Source organism: Pimephales promelas, chromosome 17 (genome assembly GCF_988280905.1).
Source record: "Pimephales promelas chromosome 17, fPimPro1.hap1.1, whole genome shotgun sequence".
In the NCBI taxonomy this organism is placed as follows: Eukaryota; Metazoa; Chordata; class Actinopteri; order Cypriniformes; family Leuciscidae; genus Pimephales; species Pimephales promelas.
The window spans coordinates 20,705,094-20,726,541 of record NC_142785.1 but is presented as its reverse complement, the minus strand read 5'-3'; the positions used below and the strand labels follow the sequence as shown (position 1 = coordinate 20,726,541).

At 38.2% G+C, this 21,448-nt stretch overlaps 1 protein-coding gene across 27 annotated transcripts in view; it reads right to left on the bottom strand.

The window, feature by feature from the left end:
• The window catches only part of nrxn1a (neurexin 1a), a 245,765-nt gene that overhangs the window by 5,818 nt on the left and 218,499 nt on the right, over window positions 1–21,448 (bottom strand). For 19 of the 27 annotated variants that reach the window (XM_089122111.1, XM_089122110.1, XM_089122113.1 and 16 more), the window contains 3 exons: window positions 18,830–18,919; window positions 17,273–17,589; window positions 940–1,021 (listed from right to left, as the gene is read on the bottom strand). In XM_089122111.1, the coding sequence (XP_088978237.1) occupies window positions 940–1,021; window positions 17,273–17,589; window positions 18,830–18,919 (489 nt within the window). The remainder of the gene's footprint in view (window positions 1–939; window positions 1,022–17,272; window positions 17,590–18,829; window positions 18,920–21,448) is intronic. The other 8 variants (XM_089122131.1, XM_089122126.1, XM_039661406.2 and 5 more) reach the window with 3 other exon arrangements.

Genomic DNA, 21,448 nt, shown 5'->3' with positions numbered 1-21,448 from the left:
AAGCACAAAGAAATTTGATAGGCACAAGTTTAAGTTTGTTTAATATAATGACCTATTTAAAAACTCATCTAAGAAATGAGCTCCCTCTGTGCCTGAAAGAAAATTAAAATGCTATATTTACAGCACATACACAGGGTAAAGTATTTAATGATGTAATAATGTCTGTTTAAAGAGGCAAACTATACAAACGTTTATTTCGGCACACACTGTGAACACTGATGAATGAGCACATAAGCAACAATGAAGCTCAGGTAACAGCGTGTCCTAACCGGCAACAAAATCATAAAAGCCCTTTCAAGTTAATCTGAGCTCCTGTTCGAATCAGCTGCGACAACCACTGAACGCGTTGGATTTTGTCAGTCACTCGGTTGCTATTTCTGCACTATAGCGCTGGAACATCAAACATGGATGAGCCTAGGAGAGGTTGTTTTTGGAAGTTGAGAAGCATCAGATATTTCAAATCCCTCAAGATCCACTAGAAACACCATAAAATGGATGCTGCCCGAAGACGCATCATAGAAGTGCCGAAAATACGAGATTTGACGCTCTTCAGCTCGCACCTCGCTGTTTTGATTGGCTGTGGTTTTGTTGGGTTGAATTCTCGCATTCAGTGTGGGCAGAACATTGACTTTTCGCGGACACATTATTTCCAAAATGATTTTCATTTTTCTGGTGTATAATGTGTCCGCTTGGCTGGATATATGATAAAATATGAATTGATTATGAAAAAATATGATCTTAAACTCTTAAATATAATGATTGTTTCTCCTCAAATTATAGTGACGGCCACAACACAAAATATTTTTTTTTTCTTTTAACTTGTACTGTAGTAAAATGATCTTGCATGGAGTAGTTTCAAACAGAACAATGAACAATGGAGAACATTTTTGGTGGAAAAGAACACGTGAACAGTAATAATATAAAAGAAAGATGACTAACCTAACCCACCTGAACTTGGGTCGCAAGGGTCGATGTCCTCATCGTCACTGGGACATTCTGCCGACGCTACCAGAAGATCATCCTATACCAAAGAGACACAAAACAGATTGAGGGTTAGTCAAAAACGCCTTGTGGTATCATTACAGTTTTCTAGGGCTGCTGTGTCATCTAAGGCCTCATATTGCAAGAGACAGAGAGAGAGAGGAAAGAAAAGAAAATGTCCTTTTCACTGCCACTCTGACATCTGTCACAGGTCCTCAGAGCTTTGACTCTCAGGTGCGATCAAAGGTGTCCTAACCGTAAAAGGTCACAACTTTTCCACAAAAATCACCCTTTCTGTAGATTACAACATGCCAAATCGTCTTACAGTACAGTCTTGGGAGACTTCCACATCAAGGCAGTTGGAAATATCGATCAGAGCAGCACAAACACACACACACACACACCCAATCCCCTGACGAATACAATTTTGCCAGCAGTTAAAGACTGTCAGCGCAGAAACATGGTGTGAGGAGCATCAGATCTGCTCACATCCATCCGTCCCGCTGGAAAACAATCTCATCAAACGTGCCTTTTAATCGGAAATAAAACCATAGGAAGCACTTCTACAAACAAGCCATTTCAAGGGCAATGCACGGCGCTGAGACGCGCACAACACCAGATTGTGAAGGAAATCTTGCCTCTGCTCCTGTGATAGTTCCGAAGGGAAAGAAAGCCATGTTGAGATTTCACGCTTTGAATCCCAAAGATGGTTTCCGACAGTGGTTTAATAGCTCAGAAAGTCTCTCCGTGCAGGAATTCTCCATCAACTATGCAAAAAAAGCAGCGAGCTCGACGTTCCTCTCAGCGCTACGGCAGAAAAATTCCATCTGAAGATGTCGCTTTGGTGGCATCCATTTAGTGTCTTCACACTTCTCTCTCTCTCTCTCTCTCTCTGCAATTAGCCAGAATGTGTATACGTTTGCCAGCTGGCCAAACGTGTACATGCATGTGTGCTTGTCCCAATAGAAAAGCAGTGCTGCCTAAGTGTGTGTGCGTGCACAGGGAGGAAAGACATCGATTTGTCTCTCTGAGCTCACGCGGTCTGCCCACAGGCTGCGGGGCAATGCCCACGCCAATCAGGACCTTTCACCATCATCACAGCCATGTGGACCACACGAAACAACACAGAAAGAAAGAGAGAGAGAGGAAGAAGAAAGGGAGAGGGAAGTGGGAGTGGGAGGGTACCCTGTACAGTTGTTTCAAAGTGGTTGCCATAACCACATGGTTGCCATTTTCCTTGCAGCGATATCTGTTCAACTCCCAGCTCTAAAACACCCTGCAAGTAGGTCAGTGCGGGTGAATAATTTAGATCCCTGACGTTACAGTGCTGGTTTGTGTGCTGCTGCTGCTGCTGCTGGAAGGCTGAGAGTCATGTAGGTAATGTGTTGCAACAGGAGTGCACAACAGAGCCCTTGCTAAAGGCCGGCAGCGGTATCTGTCTGACTCTAGAGACAGAAAGGATAATACCGCACAGATCCTGGGAGCCTACGCTGGGTGAAGTCTCGCATTCTGTGAGCTGACATGTGATGTATAAAAGACTGCAACTATCGTGGACACTGAGATTAGAAATCAACTGAAATGTGGTTGCGTGTCTGATAAAAGGGCTCAATAATGCATAGACTTGAGCATGAGACTCAACTTAAATTCTGCGTTCTCTTCCTTGACATGACCACTGAGAGAAAGGAAGGAGTTCTAGAAGAGGGATGAACGCGTGGTATAAGATGTAGAGAGGTCACTGAAAGGTTCACCATTGTGCCTGAATAATCATACCAAGTTTTAAGTAAAGCTTGGCGATATAAGTTTGGGATTAGAAAGATTTTGAAGTGTTTGAAAGTCTCTTCTCGTATACATATATACATCTTCCAGTCTTTAGTGTCAGAATTGCTGATTTGGTGCTCGTAAAATATTTCTTATCAATTTTGTAAACAGTTCTTAATATTTTTAGTTGGAACTTATACATTTTGTAGTCAAAGTCTTTTGTAACGTCAATTAATGTCTTTACTGTCACTTAATCAAAGTTAATCTCACTTAATAAAAGTATTCATTTCTAAATAAAACCAATCTCAGTGGCCCCACAATTTTAAACGGTAGCATGTTTCCAATGATTCGGTTTTGATACTAAATTAAATGTTATCATTAAGCTTCCTAAACAGCACGTCATTAGACTAGTTTTGATATCCTACCTAGTCTTGTTAAAATGTAGCTGTTTTAAAAGTGTCTCAACCGTAATGATGTCAATAGCAAAAACACAGAGTCGGTTCATTTCTGTAAATTTGTTAAAACTATCTATTTCGATTAACTAATTAAAAATTCAGATATATATTTGTCTACAATTGCAACAATATATATATCCAATATATCTGTAATATATATATAGAATATGATGAAAAGGCAGAAACTGATATATCATTCAGCTCTAACTGTATGGCGGGGAAAGGAAATAGTGATGGGAAGTTCGGATCATTTTACTGACTCTCTTGTTCGATCTTTTTTTCAGAGTCGTTTCGTTCATTTAAGTGGCTTTAAATGTTATACACATTTGTGATAACACATCCACCTATGCAATCTTGATCATATTCTGAATTAAGAAATCATTATTATGCAGTCAATAATTATAACAGGGATCATAAATAATTACTGTGTCAAGTGACAAATGAACAAAATACTTGGGTGGTAGACGCAATGAACCCAGGTCATGAAAGACCATCACTAACAGGAATCTGCTAAATGACTATATGCCATTGTGACTGGTGGCTTAACCCAAGCCTTTGTTAGGACCTCTCTTTGAATTCAGCTCACACAGCTGAGCTCCAGAAACCATCCTTCTCTTTCCTCATTTGGAAACACTGCCCCTCAGCAAAGTGTCAAAACTCGGATAAGTCCTCAGATGTGGCGTAAGACAAGCGCTTGAGCGTGATGCTGTTTTGTGTAGAAAAGTCACATATGACTAAGACTGAGCCTTCAGCATCCATCTGCCTGAGTTCGTCGCTCTCCTCCATCCACTGCCCACTCAACAGCTGTGCTGAGGCGGACAGAAACAGCCTACATTATAACTGGCCATTTTCCTCAGAGCATGTCAAACAGGGTGGGTGTGCTATCAGACCATCATTTACGCACACACACTCACATACACAGTATTAGACTCTCTGTTTTGCTTGCTCTTAATTACTGCACTGCCAACAGGCACAATAAGCGACAGAGCGCCAAAATAGGCGGGGGAGTGAGACGACGCACACTTCACCTGTGAACACAGAGGGGGACCCAGCTGTGCCCTAATGAGAAAGGAGTTGCCTCAACTCAAACACACACTTTTCAAGCTCCACCTCCATACATCCCTCTCCAATTATCTCCCGGCAGCCAGACTGATCTACAGAGACAGACTAAAAGTAGGACCTGACTGAGTTAGCTGTACATGCCCTGGATAAGAGTGGGTGAAACTGACCTACTGACCTCTCCAATCATACACTTATTACATTATGCAAGTAAGATTCAAAATGAATTTCTTAATTCAGCTAAATTTGCAGCCATTGTTTTTTAATAATGGCTATGAAACTGCATTGTTTTGCATTATATATATATATATATATATATATATATATATATATATATATATATATATATATATATATATATGCTGTCAAATCGAGTTAAATCGATTACCTCACAATTAATTGATTCTAGCATAAATGTTTGTAATATAATATATATATATATATATATATATATACACACACACACACACACACAAAATACAAAATATATGACCATGAACGACAAAACCAATCACAAGGGTAAATTTTTGGGAATTTTTTTTTATTTTATTTTTTTTTAGATATGACGATATTTGGCCGAGATACAACTATTTGAAAATATAGAATCTGAGGGTGAAAACAATCTAAACATGGAGAAATTCACCTTTAATATTTTCAATTTATGTTCATGATTTTGTAGCACCTACTCAAATAATATATACATATATATATATATATATATATATATATATATATATATATATATACGGTAGGAAATGTACAAAATATCTTCATGAAACATGATCTTTATTTGGTAACACTTTACAATAAGGTTCATTAGTTAACATTATTTAATGTAATAACTAATCTGAACTAACCGTGAGCAATGCATTTGTTACGGTATTTATTAATCTTTGTTAATATTAGTTAATATAAATACAGCTGTTCAATATTTTTTCATGTTAGTTCACAGTGCATTAACTAATGATAACAAAAACAACCTGTGATTTTAATAATGTATTAGTAAATATTGAAATTAACATTAACTAAGATAAATTAATGCTGTATAAGTATTGTTCATGCTTAGGTAGGCCGTGGCATTTAAGCGATGCCCAATTGGCACTAAGGGCCCTAAAGGTTGCCAAGAAAACATCCCCCACAACATTACACCACCAATGGTAACAAGGCATGATAGATCCATGTTCTCATTCTATTTACGCCAAATTCTGACTCTACCATCTGAATGTCTCAACAGAAATCGAGACTTATCAGACCAGGCAACATTTTTCCAGTCTTCACTGTCCAATTTTGGTAAGCAATTGCAAATTGTAGTCTCTTTTTCCCGATGGGGTCTTCTGCTGTTCTGCTGCTGTTTCTCTTCTCACACCATTGTTTGTAAACCCTAGAAATGGTTTTGCATGAAAATCCCAGTAACTGAGCAGATTGTGAAATACTCAGACGGGCCCATCAGGTACCAACAACCATGCCACGCTCAAAATTGCTTAAATCACGTTTCTTTCCCATTCTGACATTCAGTTTGGAGTTCAGGAGATTGTCTTGACCAGGACCACACCCCTAAATGCATTGAATTAGATAATTGCATTAATGAGAAATTGAACAGGTGTTCATAAAAGTCCTTTAGGTGTGTGTGTGTAAAGCCAAATATGAGCCCCAAAAATGTCTCTGGAAGATAATATATTAATGGTGCTCATATTTAGCCTTTTCTCTTACTTTTGATCTTGTATTTATTTATTTTTTATTCAGGACCATGCACATTAATGAACAATCTTAACATTTCTGTACAGACTATAAATGAGCCAGGTTATAGCATAAATGCTAATTTTTACCTGTAAGTACTGACCCTCAAAGCTCTCTAACAGGCCTGTTGTGTAAAACCATTCCCTCAATTTCCATCTAACAGAAACCTACGGAAGCCTTTTCCGTCATGAAATAAGAATATTTAAAATATTTGATTTTTATTGTGACAGTTTAATTGTGATTATACCTTTCAATTGTAAGGTATATCACGCAATTCTAACCTTAAAAAAAAAAAAATAATAAAAAATTACACAAGTGGCGGAATAAAGCTTCTCTGTCACAACGCCTCAATTCCTTGTTCTTGCAATAAATATACGTTTTACTGCCAGTCTGAGATGGTCAGGTTCAGACACTTACATTCACCTCTATCTCTCCATCTCTTTCAGTCATGAAGATTCTAGTATTCCACCAAGAATACGAATATCTCAGAACAGTGCACCGTCTGTTGTTGTTGCCATGGTGACATGAAGATTCAGCCTGTTCAAAATGATAGGAAATAAAAACCAAATCGCCTCGGTGGCTCAGCTGGGACCTGCAAAGCAAACCATTGATTCCTCGCTATCTGTTTTTTTCTTCTTCTTTCTCTCCATATTCCTTTCCTGCAGCCAGAGCGAAAGAAAGAAAGGGCGAGGGAAAGCACAAGAACATAAAAAGTCTGCCAGTTAACTTAGCAGCCTGCTAATGATGTGTGAATATTCATAGAGAGGTCCTGGTGCTAAATGCAGCCTTACTTTGCTGAGAGCTGTGTGTTTAAAATACAGAGAGCTCATACAATGAATAAAAAATGGCCACTGATGCACTGCAGTATTCTCTAACAAGAACGGTTGGGAAAAAAAAAAAGAAAAAAAAATTCACAGGAAAACGCAATACAGATATGCCTGCTAGTATACAACTAGCATGTACAGGAATATATAGAGCTGGCCCACAGGGTCTCCATATGCGCTCACTGACATTCTGTACAAGAGATTCAAAAGAGCTAAAACAACACAATCTGACGTGCAGGTTGAATCTCTCAGTTTTTCATCTTCAAATGTCGTACTAAGATGAATAATAGAGAACCCAGACCTTTCATAGAAGATGGAAGTCAAGATGGCTTCCTGTGCAATTGTTTCAGCACATTCAAAAGCTTTACAATATCCTGGTTAATTATAACAATTAATAATCTTTATTAAAGTCAACATAAAACCAACATGAAATCATTTGGCTGATATTCTTATATTTTATAAATCAGCATGAAATCATTTGGCTGATATTCTTATATTTTATATATTTTCTTATATTTTATAAATAGTCTTCATATATTTTAATCAAATGTTTGATACCATCAACTAATAGTCAATTAGTTATTTAGACACTGTTTTAAGCAAACTCATTCAGCCCGTTTTCAATTTTGGTTTATAACTTTTTGAGGTCCAAATCAGTTCCAGGTGGATAAAATCAAGTCTTGTCCTAGTTTTTTACTAACATGTTTCACATAAATATGAAAAAAATTTTAAGTAAAAAGGGCAATACACATTGACTTTAAAACTAATTTAAACAATTACAAGCCTTATTAAATTAGAATTGTAAGTTAAATATAATTATGTTCTACATTATCTACAAAGGAAAAAAAGAAAGAAAAAGAAATGGATTAAGACTGACCAAGAAGTACTCATGACTCACTCTGAGAAGACATGTGAGTCACAAGTAGCCATTACAAACAACTCTCAGGGGTCATCCAAGTGGGAATAAATAAATCTGATCATACACGCTGCCCACAGACAGAACACGCTGTTACAGACTAAAGCTCTAGATCTTAAACAAAGAGCGAGAAAGAGGGGGCAACCTGCCGACTTCACACAACACAGTACACACACTTGTTCACAGCACAGTGGGTTAAACTTTACTGGAGGACAACGCTTGATCTTCACATACTTTTAATGAGGGGGGAAAAAAATAGATGCAGATGAAAAATGGACAGTACAAATAACAGCATCAGTGGACTATCTAGACGAGTGGAAGAAGCGTCTAGTTAAGGATGAAAAGAAACCGGCATGCCAAGAACGACTCTGGAAATGCGAACTCGCTGCAACAGATGTGGACATCGGCAACGAATGGCGCCAGCCTCATGCACTCTCACAAAAGCACTGCAACTTTTCATTCTTTTCCCGGAACTCCCTCACTACTGCCCCAATTCTCTTTTCTCTCTTTCTTTCTCTCTCACTCGCTCTACGTGCAGAGCGCTGCAGAGAAATGGTGCATGCCTCTTTCACTGCATGGATATGACAAAATCAAAGACTCTGCATGCGATGATTGCTGGATGGAGAAGGACCGTGAGAAAGAGAGACTACCTGGGATGAGGAACAATGCCATCTCGCATCCATGATGGCAGCCTGGCTACACTGTCTGCTTCCTCTATACAGCTTTGCTTTTCTGTTAAGGTGAGAGTTTTGTCCTCTCCCCTCTCTGATCTCCCAGTCCCTGCTCTTAGAGCAATAAAAAAAGCCCCACACCAGTAAAATAAAGTCCGCTCTGTCAGATCAAAAGTGATGACTGGAGAAGTCCTACTTTGGTAAGCAGATAGGGATGATAAATTGTCTGTGCATCAGGAGAGACTATGAGTGCCTTCTACAGACTAGAAGAGAGAGAGAGAGAGAGAGAGAGAGAGAGAGAGATAGAGAGGGAAGGCGTAAGCAAGGGAGAAGAGAAAACGAGACAGATACACACGGATAGAGGCGGGAGGGAGAGAGGGAAAATACGGTACGACTGCAAGCCGATCACCTGACTCTTTTCAGCCAATCGCCATCGCCGCTCAGCTTGAGGTTGCTAAGGGTTTGCTCAGTTGGAGATATTTTATTATAGCATTTTTTTCAGAAAGAGATTGATGTGTGTATGTGGAGCGGAGGGGGGTTGCACACCTTCAGCCTTGCCATGAAACTCCACAGAGACACAACCCACAACCTAACATCAAACACACATGCACACACTCAAAATACATCTCTCCACAGCGAGAGAGCGAATGTTACACAACGGATGGCAAAAGCTCCACGTTTTCATCTCCACTGGCCCTCCTGCTCCTCTGAGACCTTGGGTTATTCGACTCCATCTAAATGCCTCCGCCAGCTAAACTAACCACCGTGAACACTCATTTCAATAGCATTCAAATGCGTGTTTTGAGCACGTAGACGCCCGCTCAGAAAGGAGGGGTGGAACAGATAAAGAGAGATACGAGGTAGGAGTCTTTGTTTCGCACCGTGGTCAATCTCAGAGGACTCTATTTGTCCCCTGCGTCTGCAGAATCTGCGCACGGCCACCAAACGCACCTATACATTATGAATGTGACAGAATACATGAAAAAGGACTATAACTGAGCCAAGGTCTTGACGGCAACATGATCGGTAGGAACACGAATGTCTGGTTTTTGGTTTATCACGAAGACTATCCACGCAACATGAAAAAACGTGAATTAACAGGGTCATCAATACCCCAAAGCACCAAAATTAACAAATGTTTGCAATATCTAACACCTCCAAAGAGAGAGAGAGAGAGAGAGAGAGAGAGAGAGAGAGAGAGAGAGAGAGAGAGAGAGAGAGAGAGAGAGTAGCAGCAGCAGTCCATTTTATTACTCGCTTTGTGCTCAAACAATCGTATTGATTGACTGATTTAAGCGGTCAGTGTAAATGAGCACTGGGACAACAGTGCATGCAGAGCAAGTCACAGGATCCATTAATTGGACAGAAGTGGGGGGAGAAAAAGCACAGGAATCTGGACCAGTTTAAATCCATCCGTGCTCAACATTGTCCTGCCCTCATGATGCAACAAAATGAAACAAGTTGGTACCTCATTATAGAGTACATGTGAATCTTGATGCTGGACTGTTGTATTTTGGGAATTGTGACACACATATCAAAAATATATGCTCATCTAATTGAGGTCATTTAAATTAGAGCCAGACCGATATATCGGCAGGCCAATATTATCGGCCGATATTAGGCATTTTCCAAAATATCTGTGTCGGCAGTTATAATGGCCGATAAATGAATATTTCAAAAATAAAATAAAAACGGATGAAAACACGCTTGAACCATGTTATGAGTGTTGGAGTTGTATAGTTTGTCCACCAGAGGGCGCTCTACACCGTCCCTGTTGGCAACACTCGTTGAGTTGGTCACGAGACATACATTGCTTGAATAACAATTAAAAGAACATCCCCATCAGTTCTCTTAACTCAAATAAGCATGACAAAATTTGTGACTATCATGTCCAGTTTTGCCGCAGTTCAATAAGCTGAGAGTGAAGCGGAATTAGCTAGTAATAATTACGTTACGTTGTTACAGTGTAGTTGACTGACTGACGTGACAGTTATAGCAATGAGACATACATCATCTCTCCTTGGCCTGATATTGAAAATGTATTACAATTTGCAGTATGACGTTATCCATTGGTAAATTATGGCTCATCATAGACTAGCTAACCACAAAGCTAGCTAATGCATCAGTCTGTTCTGTTGTGACAATAAAAGAAACAAGTTACTTTTTAAAATGCATTATCATATTATTTTAGTTAAAACTCCATTTAGGTAAAATAACTACAAATAACTAATGTTAGGGAAATTTGTTAATGTTTTGCTGCGCGTTTCAGAAAAAAAAAAAAAAAAAAGGCCGATATATCGGAATATCGGATTTTAAAACCAACAATATATTTGTATCGGTATCGGCCTTCAAAATACCTTATCGGTCGGGCTCTAATAAAGCTAATTATAATTACAACTAGCGCTGGGTGATTCAAATATTCTGGCAATATGATGATATAAACAACATTATGCTATTATGTTTGACCCATTTCACATTTCTCTGAAGCGGAAGTCGTCATAGTAATGGGTAATCTTCTATAGCGGTGAATGAGAGAAAACATTAAATACATTATTTTTGTTCCAATTTTCTCAAATAGCAAAAGTAAAACTCCACAACAGTGTTTTCACAACTTTAACCGGCAGTCAGAAGAGAGAAATATGTCAATTTTACCATCACTCCCATGGCCGCTGTTTTAGAAACAACATTGCAGCAGGATACATTTCTTTTGTAATTTGATGCAAAGGTAATATGATATTAAGTATAGTGTTATAAATGGACAATACATTAAACAATCTGTATTTATATATATATATATATATATATTTATATATAACTTTCTGGCTTTACGATGCTGATTAAACACGTTAAAAAGTGTCTGGGAAAAGGGTCCATTGATTTGAATCATTTTCTTGAATCAGTTCAAAATACCACTTTCATTTAATTAACTAAAAACTGTAAATTTACCTGCGAGTGTCACTTTAAAACGGGCGACTTTTGAGGTGAGTGCATCATTTCAAATCATAAAGGTAAAAGAAAACAAATTTTCAAATGCAATTTCAAGATATATATATATTCCCACTATGCAATAACTGATTTGTTATGACACCAGGACATACTGTAAACATTAAAGTAATTCTGAATATTTTCACCAAGAGAGAGAGAGAAAATAAAAACTATTTTACATCTGATGGATTCAAATCAACTCAGCACCGCACAGGGCAATGTATAAACGCACGACTGTCACGTGGCACACGCCCACACTGCCATTTTCTATGCAGAGAAGTGGCGCTTCACTGCCCTCTGCCCATCTCTAGATCTAAAATATACCCCAGGGTGTTTAATAACATGCACAACTCACATAGGAAATGCTAATATTTTATTTAGAGCCCAGCATGATGTCTCTGTAAACCAGAATAAACACACAGATTTCTGGCATGTCAAATCCCATCGAGCCAAACACAACGGTCACAGATGCGAAGGGATATCAGAAACACAGCATCAAAAACAAGACAGAACAGCCACATATCCACATATAAACGTGGTGGTGCTACAGGTAAAATGCAGAGAAAGTATACTTTAGAGAAGAAAAAACAGAGGAAGAGTGGGACAGAGAATAAAGAAGATAATAAAAAAGCTGTCACTTCTGAACATCAGTCGTGAGGGTGGTAGTCACAGAGGAAATCAACTTCTGATAGAAATATTAAACATCTCATCTGTCAGTCACAAGAAGACGGTGCATGCACGTGTTTTTCTAAGCATCTTGGGCTCCTTTGAGACGAACTCAGTTGTTTGTTTGTTGCGGCTGCTGTTTGAACAAAAACGAGTAAAACACAATGCTTGGCTTTCTATCATTAAGACTTCTTTAAAAAGCTTATATGATGTGAGCCAGTGTCAGACAATAGCAAACTAGTTTATCAGAGGATAATCCAAACTCCATACATTTAAAGATTAAGCATGCTGACAGAGCAGATCTGAAGCCATTAAATGAAAAAAAAAAAAAACTGGTCATGCAAAGTATGCAAAATTATTCCAAAGACTACAGAAGTCATTTACATTACACACAATTCTGGTGTATCACAAGCAAATCAATCGGTCTGCATGAAATATTATTTCCTTCTGAGCCATTCATTTGTAAACCATTTGTACTATAAAAATCATCTCTATTATCTACAACGCCTTTATCTTCAAAGGCGACGCTGACAATCTGGGACTCAAAATCTCACTCAAAGCTGGGAATGAAATTAAAGTTTTAGGATTTTGAAATTTAAAATAAAGCAATAATATGAAACGAAACATTTAAGATTCATCACTACAGCTCAAAACAGCTCGCTACTCAAATAATAACTACACGGGTCAATTAGCGACATTCTTTTTTGTCTTATCTCTTTGTTTATTCAAAAATATATATAAAAATGGAATTCATACTTAAAATGAACTAAATAAAATTGTAAAATGTATGATATATGTCTTGTTGCATGTAGTGTCTCGTCATAATGATATTTTGGGGGAATTTTTTTTTTTAAATTTGGAAATAATAATGTAAAAAGGTAATAAATTACATTACAATTATATTAAATCATTAGGTGTTTGAATTGAATATTTTTTGAAAACCATTTAAAAACCAACATAGTAATTACCAAAATATATTTTGTACAATTTCCCTTTAAAAGATTCTCCTTATCTTTATTGTGAACAATTCTTTGTCACTCACCCATATTATATTATATAATCAAATAATAATGAATGTAAATTCTTTCAGCTAGTTTAATTCACAAACTTTTCATACAGATTGAACAATTACGTATTATTTATGCAGCTAACTATTCCTTTGTGCGCTGCACAGCAATTTCCACCCTCGTGACACTTAAATTCCTTTAGCCCTTCTTCCAGATCTCGGCTAATAAGGGGGAGACCTCGGCGGACACTCTGGAAAAGTGTTAAGATGATGGAGAGCCCAAAAAGTTCCATTAGCTCTTATTACAGAGAGCTCTCCGGTCTAATGGCCGCTCCCATCTAATGGGCATCACAAAGGCCTGTAATCAAAGAACCACAAACTCCTCTTTGATTTCATATTCCTCTCAATCCAGCTTTTATCATTAATTAGATATTAAAAATCCATCTTAAAAAAAAGGAAGCAGTTGATTTGGACAGTGCAGCTGTGCAGAGAAAGAGGTTGTAATGGATGATAATGGAGCGCAGATGGCGCAAACTTAGAGAGTGGCGTAGACACGGCTGTGCCGAGAAGTGAGTCGTCTCATATTTCCATGGCAACATTTACCATCATTGTCGATGTGCGGAGGGTGGCAAGCCCACCATTTTGTAATGCAATCCACAGACGAGGCCATGATAAGCCAACCTCACAATCGGGCGCTAATAGATCGAACCATCTTTTATTGCACAACTATTACTTTCACACTACGTGCCTGGAGTGCCCTTGAGCAGGGAGGTAATTTAATATGCAGTGCCAGAATCAGTTTTAACCACATCAAATTATGATTTCATTGTTGTGGAGGCTAAATCACAGTGTGTAAAGTCACGCACGAGGAGACGAGACTGAACTGGCCTTGGCAAACCTGTCAATCACGCGGCTCAGCCTCCTGCTCTGACATGTAATTACAGTGGCACCGTAATTAGAGCTCACTGTCAGAGCCCTGAATGATGAGAGAACCAGACCGACCGGAGAGAAGTAGTAAAGGAGAAAAGCATGTCCACAAGCACGCGCTCATCTCCCCTACTGATTTCTCCCCGTTCCATTTGCCTTTGGGTTCTTCTCTCTGTTCACACAGGCTTATTGACTGACTCTAGTCTCCCAGCACCACCCGGCACTCTCTCTCATCCTGAGCCACAGCACATCCACAAAAGAAACGGGCCAATCACTTTATGTCTGAAAGCAATTGAACTGTGCCGGGCCGAAACCCTTTGTCGGTTCGATAATGTGCGATTCAGCCGTAGGCACATCTTTAAGTGCCCTGGTCTTAGACTCGAGGCCTCTTTTGCTTGAGAGAGCATGGAGTTCGGTTTAAACCGGCCTCGTTGCTGTCTGGGTCACTTATTGAAATGCCACTTATAATATCTTGGATGGTAAAAGAGAAACTGAGCGAGTGTATGTGAGAACAATAGAGAGAATAGCTGAGAGTAATGATGTAGACAGCACAGAACTAAAACACAACACACTGACCCAGACAACACACAGCCTGTCTGCTTCAATCTGATCGCACCAATTGGTTCCTACACTTTGAGCCAATGAATCTTCATGACTTTTTCCATCTTTCATGGCCTTCCCAGTTGTTTATAGTTACTGGATAGATCATTCAAAGCCAGACCTATTTGTCTAATAAATCATTTAGACCAATTTATGAAGTGAAGAAGCATTTGCTTAAAGATCGTACAGCATAACTAGCGTAACATGTTTCATTATATTAGAAATTTCCAAGCCTGGAAAACACGATTTTGAAGGTGTACTCAGCATAATGTTTTTTTTCCCATTCAAAACATTTTTATACACAAACAAATATTACTTTGCCCAAGCCCAATACTCCTGGTGCATTCACGTGCTATGGAAAATATGATATTTTCCACTTGTGAACTGGTATTTACCAGTGTGTTGCGTTCAAGTGCTTTTGTTGTCGTAATGTGGTAAAAAAAGATGGAGATCCAGACCTGTTATTTAGCTAAAACTATTTTAGATTGCTTAAGTCATCTGCTACAGCAAGAAAATTATTTATCAAAACTCAAACGGTAAATAATATGCTGTATATTTTCTAGATCATGAATAATACATATTTTTACCATTCAAGACTCTTGCATTGCTCTCTGCCATTTTGAAAAGGTCAAAGGTTGTCTCGGCAACTTGTGCATCAAAATATTCTACGAGTTGTCTAATGGAAAATATCACATGAGGGTGTCTTCATGTGCATTTTCCACGTTGGCTTTTGCACGTGAGCGCACCATCACTCTTTTGGTCTTGACCACTTCAGAGCGCGTGCATGAGACAGGAAGGAAAAAACACCCTTTTCGCACACTAAATCCACTTTGGAGCCGTATTTGAGGTTAAGCATATTCCATCATTCATCAAGTTAAGGTACTCACGTGTGCCGAAATCATTAGAAACTTTACATTTAAATTAATTCGATAAATTAATAGCAATTTGGTAGAAAATTTGTTGTATTGTCAAAGAGATGAGTATGTGTATTTTGTAAAACATTTTTACAAACTGCTTTTTATCATTTAATTAGAAGCAGCACAATTAAATTTTGCCGTCTGTTAAATAGGGACTACTGAATAGACATTTAGAAGTGCCAAGTAATGAAATTAAAAATGTGTAAAACAAACAAACAAAAAAACTATGTTCTACGTGTGTATTCAAAAGTTCTACACACACTCATGGTCTTCATGCCCACTGAACACTTGGGCTAAATACTCAGTAACACACCTGGAATTAAGCAATCATGCCTGAATGTTAACAGTGCATTTTTACTAGGGCTGGAGCGATGAGCCACGTGACTGATTACATCAATTACGCACAGTTTTTGTTCATCCCTAATCCCCGATCATGTTTCACACAAAACAAAACTCTAGAGCCGATGCTAATGGCTATTATCGATGGGCCACTTAATGGGTTAGTTCACCCAAAAATGAAAAATTCTGTCATTAATTCCTCAACCTCATGTCGTTCCAAACCCATAAGACTTTCATTCATCTTTGGAACACAAATGAAGATCTTTTGATGAAATCGAAGTTTTCTCTGTCCCTCCATTGACAGCCATGCAATTACCATTCTGATACTTTAAAAAGTTAGTAAAAAGTCATAAAGAGATTGTAAAAGTAATCCATGAGAATTGAGCAGTTAACTCCACATTTTCTAAAGATACATGATCGTGTTATATGATGAACGATTTTAATTTAGCCTTTTATTCACACATAAACATTTATCATCTCTAAAAGGAAGCTCAAACATTGTTTGACACGTGAGAACCAATGAGGTTCGTTCTCGTGTTATGCAACACTTCTGCAATAACCAATGAGGTTTGTTCTCGTGTGCCAAGTAGTTTGGGCTGATCAATGTTTTTATCAATTTTTAGCTGTCTATAGAGGGGAAGAAAACACTCAGATTTAATAAAAAAATTGTGTTCCAAAAATGAACGAAAGTCTTCCGGGTTTGGAATGACATGAGGGTGAGTAATTAATGACAGAGTTTTTGGGTGTACTATCCCTTTAAAACGAGCCTGCACACTTTCAGGACTCGCATTCAGAGACAGTATAAAAAAGTTTTTCTCACAATTGACAGCGTGTTATTAAATAAGTCCAATTGAGGCATGAATTCATCCATCAGATATTTTAAGGACATTAAGTGCTTAGTAACCGAGTGCAGAGAGTAGGTTTGAGCCGTGCGCCTCACAGCACGCACTCACTGCGGATGAACACAAATCATTTCTCCATCTCCACGAGTAAACTAAACTCATAATGCTTATACAGTTCACTGTGACTCTCACATTATATGACGTAGCAGACAACTAGTTGTCCACAGTTCCGTTCATTCAGCGCAGGTTTGTCGAGAATGCGGTTGTGAATCCTGAAAAAGTGTCCGTTTCGACTTTACCATACTAGCCATTTTCATCTGATCTAGAGTTTTGTTTTGAGTAAAACATGAATATAAACAGTGCGTAATTTTCCAGCCCCAATTTTCACAATGGCAACATTAACTGCAAACTTTTGCAATTAACACAATCGTAGAGAGCATCTATAAAAAATTCCCAGTTGATTCCAAGTTTGTAACGAACGAAAGAACCATGTCACATTTTCCAAACCAAGGAAGAAAAAACCACATTAAGCACTCAGCCATCAGCTTTCACAGGATCTTGAACTAGAATAGAGTGGCCAGCCACTGACCTGTGTAGTTGTCGTCTGCTTGCCCTGGCGGTTGGATGCAGTTGTAGTAGTGATGTCGGTGATGGAGGGCGAGGTTTCTGAGCGGTTGCCCGTTGCGGAGGCGCTGGACTGGGGCGTAATAGAAGAGGAGGGCATATCTCCCACCAGCCGGGCGCTACCCTCCACACGCACGTTGGGGTCGCCCTCGGCAGCCATGTTAAGCACTTTTAGGCCATTGTAGTAAAGCCCAGAGAGCTGGCCCTGGAAGGGCCGACTGCCCTTCTCCCAGCCTCCAATCTTTATGGTGGTCTGACTGTTGAAGATGGTGAGCTGCCGACCTGCCGGAGAAGAACGTTACAGAAAATACAAGAGTGTTCAACGTCCCGCTCCCCCACGCCGCAGAGACGCACACATACACATGCACACGCTACAAACAGAGACGCGCACACGCACGCACGCACGCACGCACACGAGAAAACAGAACTGATGGAAGTCCTGATGGTAAAACACACAACAACCGTAACCTTATTTTCCCTGGGGATTATGAAGCAATAAATTACACTAATGCTAACAGCAACACTGGTAATTTATCGACTGTAATTTAATGGCTGCTGTTGGCACAAAGTAAATAAATGAAGGGGATGAGAAAGCTGGGTCCCAAACAAATCAATGGGACTTTGCTAAAAGGACAATCAAATACATACTAAGATGAGAGAAACAATATTATGTATCTGAAAAAAACAAATTTCCCCTTTTACGTGAGAAAATTACTTTTATACAGTCGTTTATTGCAAATTACAAAGCCTGTATGCACAGGTCTAGTAAATTTTATTGAGATTGCCTTTCAGCAAGGGCAATGGCAATTAAAATTAATTAGACTGAAATAAGGTTCATGTGAGAATGGCTTTACAGCTACATGACACAACAAATGATTCATCATGGTTATAATTCCATTGAAAAGGGAAAGCAAGAAAACAAGCATACTTGAAAACAAATCACTTTGAACGATTCAATTTGTTACATACATTGCAGCATGCATTCAAGTCTTTTCCCTTCTTGTGTGTTTAACTTGCTTGTTAAAGGGACTTCATATCTGATGCCAATAATCATTGAAGCTATTTAAGAGACATTTGCTTTGGGTTTTTAACTGTCCACTTTAGCAGTTTCCAAAAGAAATATGTTTAGCATGACAAGATGTGTATATCTATAAATTAAATAGTGTGTACATCACTATGAAATCAAATGGACATATACTTTAATTAGTCATTTAGATTATTACAGCTGGAAAATAACATTATTTAAATAAGTATTTTAATGATGTAAACATATTTTGTTAATGATTGAACTAACTTCAGTTATCAGTATATTACCAGTCCCTTTAACCTCTGACAGGTTTACAAGTACAGTATAACAACACATTATTGAACTGTACAGTGCAAATATTACAAACTACATTTGTTTAATTTTAAACTTGGTTATACAGGGGATTTATGTTTTAGATGGTTTATTTGCTATGCAAAATATCACTTGCTTATGATCAAATTATCTTTTATTTAAAGTTTTAATCAGTGTTTTTACCTTTGTCGAGTAGCCATTCGTCAACTACTCGACCAAGCCGATATGGGATTCGCTGTCTAGCAATCGCCAGGCGTTCGTTATCAATGTTGCCTTTAAAGTTTAAAGAGACATTTCATTGTTAAAAATCTGAAAGGTCAAAGATTAAAACCTACAGTGAAACATATGCCCTAACTGTCTGTTTTTTTTCTTTTTCCTCTTCTTTACTTTTTTCAATTTTTTTTTTTTATTTGGAACACCAAGGTTGCATACATAAGAATGATGAAGCTTTACAGTCAATTAACTCGTAAAATTTAAGCAAACAAATTAAGCCTATTTTAAGCTGTGTTAAATATGCACCTACTCTTCTTGCGTTAAGAGAAACCAACCAAACTCAATCACGTTTATACAACATATCACTCATTTACATAATACATTTACAAAATAGTAATCCTTTTAAATCTTTTTAGCAGATTTTTCATCTAGTTATACATGACAACTAGCTCATTTTAATCTAAATATTGTCATTACAGTACATTCCAGCGTTTTGCAACCAATTTGATTTTAGCTTCACATTTGCTATCTAATCTAAGGTATTTTCAGTCATTTTTAATATGATAAATTTCACATTATCAGATCACAATACATTTAAAAAACATCAAAGTAGCAGAAAAAACACTCAAAGGATTAAAGCAACAGGAAGATCATCAGTTCATCAGTAATGCATGTAAAATCAGTCACTATTCATGTTCATGCTCCCCATGTGAATTTGAAATGGCTCTGACAAAAGCTTTGACCTCAGAGATGGCATATGTGCACATTTAGAAAATAGTTCCCTGCGGGGTGTGCCATGTGACCTTGAGTGGAAGCTGTGCTTAAATGTAGATATTTATGTCCAGGTTGAGCCAACTACAGCGCAGCTCTATTAAATCGAGATTATTTGAAAACATTTACTCCTCTCCCATTACGGCCCACACATAATTACCAGTCCTGACTTCACAGGGAAATGCAACACGAGACTGACTTGCTCAGATTTCCAAAGAGTATAATTATGCCTCACATTTTTTACCCTATGAGCCATTAACTTGTTATTTGTCAATCAAAAAACGAGTCTCGCTCTCTCTATATGCGATTAAAGAACGATTAAAATACGAACGGTATGAAAATGTTGCCTCAATGAGACGTAACAAGAGTAGAGGAGTAAGTCAGCCTGAAGGCTATGATGTGACAAATTCAGCGGGAGAATTACTTGCAAATTTACATTCTAATGTGTCCTCATTTCCCATATACACGTGCGCAAATACTGTACGCTAACTTTAAATTGACAGAACTTAAAATTCGATCTTCCACACAAACCTATATGACACTCCTCCTATAATGAGAAAAAAACTCCACTGTTTCTGTTTTATGTAATAAAAGTGAATTTGAAAAAAAAAATATCTGGTGTGTGTTTGTCATCTGAGCTTGATATCTGGATCTTTTTACTTGAATTATATGGAAACCAGTGTCAAAGACATTCTTCAAACTTTCTCCTTTTTTGTTCTACAGAAGGTATAATGTTATACAGGTTTGTAACAACAAAGGTGATGCCTAAAATTCCTTTTAGGCACCAAAGTTGAAGCTTATATCACCCCACGTGAGTATGACTGCTCCATTCTACTGCACTTTTGAGGTAAAGCTCTTTATTCTGACACTGAAATGGCATGACTAAATTGCTTCTCGAACACAGTACAATACTGGTTTTAAAAGGTAATTGCAGAAGGAGAACACCCGCGGACAGGGAAATAAGGCTTCCTCAGGGCTGCACATAAGGACAGATGGAGAGTTTGATTCTGGACTTGAGACTGAGAGTGCGGATATTCTGCTGTGAGAGCAGAAAGAAAGCCAAAACTCGGTCGATTATGATTCCCTCTTTCTTTTCACTTTTATTCATTTGTATTTGCCCCCTTCTTTACTTCTTTCATTTTCTGTCCCCTACCATGTGCAGTCAGGTTTAACTGTAATTCATGTCTACTCCGCTTTACCTGGAGTAATCAAAAGTGAAAGGAGTAATTTGTCTCAAATCACAGCTTAAAAGAAACAAGACAAAAGGGTAAAAAAAAGCCTAAAAAAACAATAGGAGTTGTTGAAGCGAGATGGACTGGATGACTAAGGGCAAATTATGTGCATGATTGCTTGAATGCACATAAACACGCATGCACACGCCCACCCACACATACACATACACACACAGTGGTCATGTTCTGTTTAAATAAGGGGGCAGTTGCCTGAGGGACTCTCTGTAAAGTGAAAATGAAGGCCTAGTTAGCTTAGCATGCTAACAGTCTGAAAACTCTGCCTTTATAATGCGAAGACACTTTCCTGCTTCAGCAAAGGCAGTAAAATAATTTTTCTGTGCTTATATATGTTCTACATCCATTTGTAATGTTAGGAAACACACAGTGATTTAAGACAGCTTAAACACAATTTATCTGCCCTGTCAGTCTAAAACTCATGCTGTGGCCATTTTGTGCTCAGCAGTAGCTGTATGGCAATAATTTTGTCAGGAACACGCCACTTTTTATTTTTTACTAAATATGGAAAAGATCCCCTTTATTTTATTTTCTTTGCGTCCATTTGAAAACGGTGATTTGCACCCACATG